At 49.6% G+C, this 1,662-nt stretch overlaps 1 protein-coding gene across 1 annotated transcript in view; it reads left to right on the forward strand.

Moving 5' to 3' along the window:
* Nucleotides 1-1,662, forward strand: part of LOC119428909 (neuronal membrane glycoprotein M6-b) — a 21,472-nt gene that overhangs the window by 10,410 nt on the left and 9,400 nt on the right. The window contains exon 2 of the mRNA XM_037696606.1: nucleotides 1,061-1,247. Coding sequence (XP_037552534.1) covers nucleotides 1,061-1,247 — 187 coding nt within the window. The remainder of the gene's footprint in view (nucleotides 1-1,060; nucleotides 1,248-1,662) is intronic.

Below are 1,662 nucleotides of genomic sequence, written 5' to 3' on the forward strand. Positions count from 1 at the left end.
TCTCTCGGTCTAGTCCTTCCACTCCTCATCCTCATCTCTCGGTCTAGCCCTTCATTGCCTCATCCTCATCTCTCGGTCTAGCCCTTCCTCTCCTCATCCTCATCTCTCTGTCTAGTCCTTCCTTTCCTCATCCTCATCTCTCGGTCTAGTCCTTCCTCTCCTCATCTCTCAGTCTAGCCCTTCCTCTCCTCATCCTCATCGCTCACTCTGGCTGGCTGTGGCAGCCATCTTAAATCAGGGTGACTGAAACATATTCAGTCGTCATCATCCTGGGCAAAAGCATTATCGCCCGCCATCGTCTTCCTGATGAGAAGCATTGAACGATGCTGACGCATGGACCGGCGGTCTCACCTGGACACCCATGCAGGCAAAAACACCTCACTGCATGTCCATAAACCTGGAGACCGGCTCGGAGACCACAGAAGACCTGAGTCCAGGATCAGGTTTAAAGCTCCTGCAGCTGCTTCCTTCGTTAGCTTTAACGGGATTTGGACGGATTACGTAACGAGCTTCGGCTGTGTTGCACAACACAACAGCTTCGCCCTCGCAGCAGAAAGCTGAAGATGTTAGATTCTCTCAGATGGAGCTCTTTACGTATTCATGTGTTCAGTCAGAACAAAGTAGAGCGGGTCGTCATGGAAACAGCAAAGTGGCTCACGGGGCCGCTCTCCTCCCGCAGTAACTTCCTGCCGTTTACCGTAGGAGTTATTTTTAACGGTAGTTATATAAGAAGCTGCTCCGTCCCGTCTCATCAGAGACGCCTGGACTTCAAAGTTTATTCAGTTTTACTTCAATTTAAATTCATTTATTGACTTATTTTGTTTTAATGCTTTAATCTTAAAGAGTGACATCATTATTCACTCAGAGGTTTGATTCCGCCCCAGCCGGGTCCAAACGTCCCCGCAGGTGACAAAGTAAACCCAAACTCAGCGGCAGGTGAAGGAGGAGGCGGAGCTTTTCACCCAGCATCATCATGGCTGCCGTTTGTATTTTGTAACCATCTGAGCGTCTTCCACAGAAAAGTGTCAATAAAGCATTTGTCCCCCCCCCCCCCCCGCAGGATGCTCCGAGTGCTGCCTCAAGTGTCTGGGTGGGGTGCCCTACGCCTCGCTGGTGGCCACCATCCTCTGCTTCTCGGGCGTGGCCCTGTTCTGCGGCTGCGGCCACGTGGCGCTGACCGGGACCCTGACCATGCTGGAGAACCACTTCTCCAGGGTCACCAGCGACCACGCCACGCTCGCCACCGTGTAAGTGACGCCGCCGTTACCGTGACGATCCGAGAGATAGTGTTTAAAACTCATAACACTGAGCTCCACGTACACATGTGTACAAGTACACAGTCCATGTATAAAAGTACACAGTCCATGTACACATGTGTACAAGTACACAGTCCATGTACACATGTATACAAGTACACAGTCCATGTACACAAGTACACAGTCCATGTACACATGTGTACAAGTACACAATCCATGTATACAAGTACACAGTCCATGTACACATGTGTACAAGTACACAGTCCATGTACACGTGTACAAGTACAAAGTGCATGTAGACATGTGTACTAATACACAATTCATGTACGCATGTTTACAAGTACACAGTCCATGTTCATATGGGTACAAGTACACAGTCCATGTACACATGGGTACAAGTACACAG

This window comes from Nematolebias whitei, chromosome 23 (assembly GCF_014905685.2).
Source record: "Nematolebias whitei isolate Nwh7 chromosome 23, NemWhi1, whole genome shotgun sequence".
Taxonomy (NCBI): domain Eukaryota; kingdom Metazoa; phylum Chordata; class Actinopteri; order Cyprinodontiformes; family Rivulidae; genus Nematolebias; species Nematolebias whitei.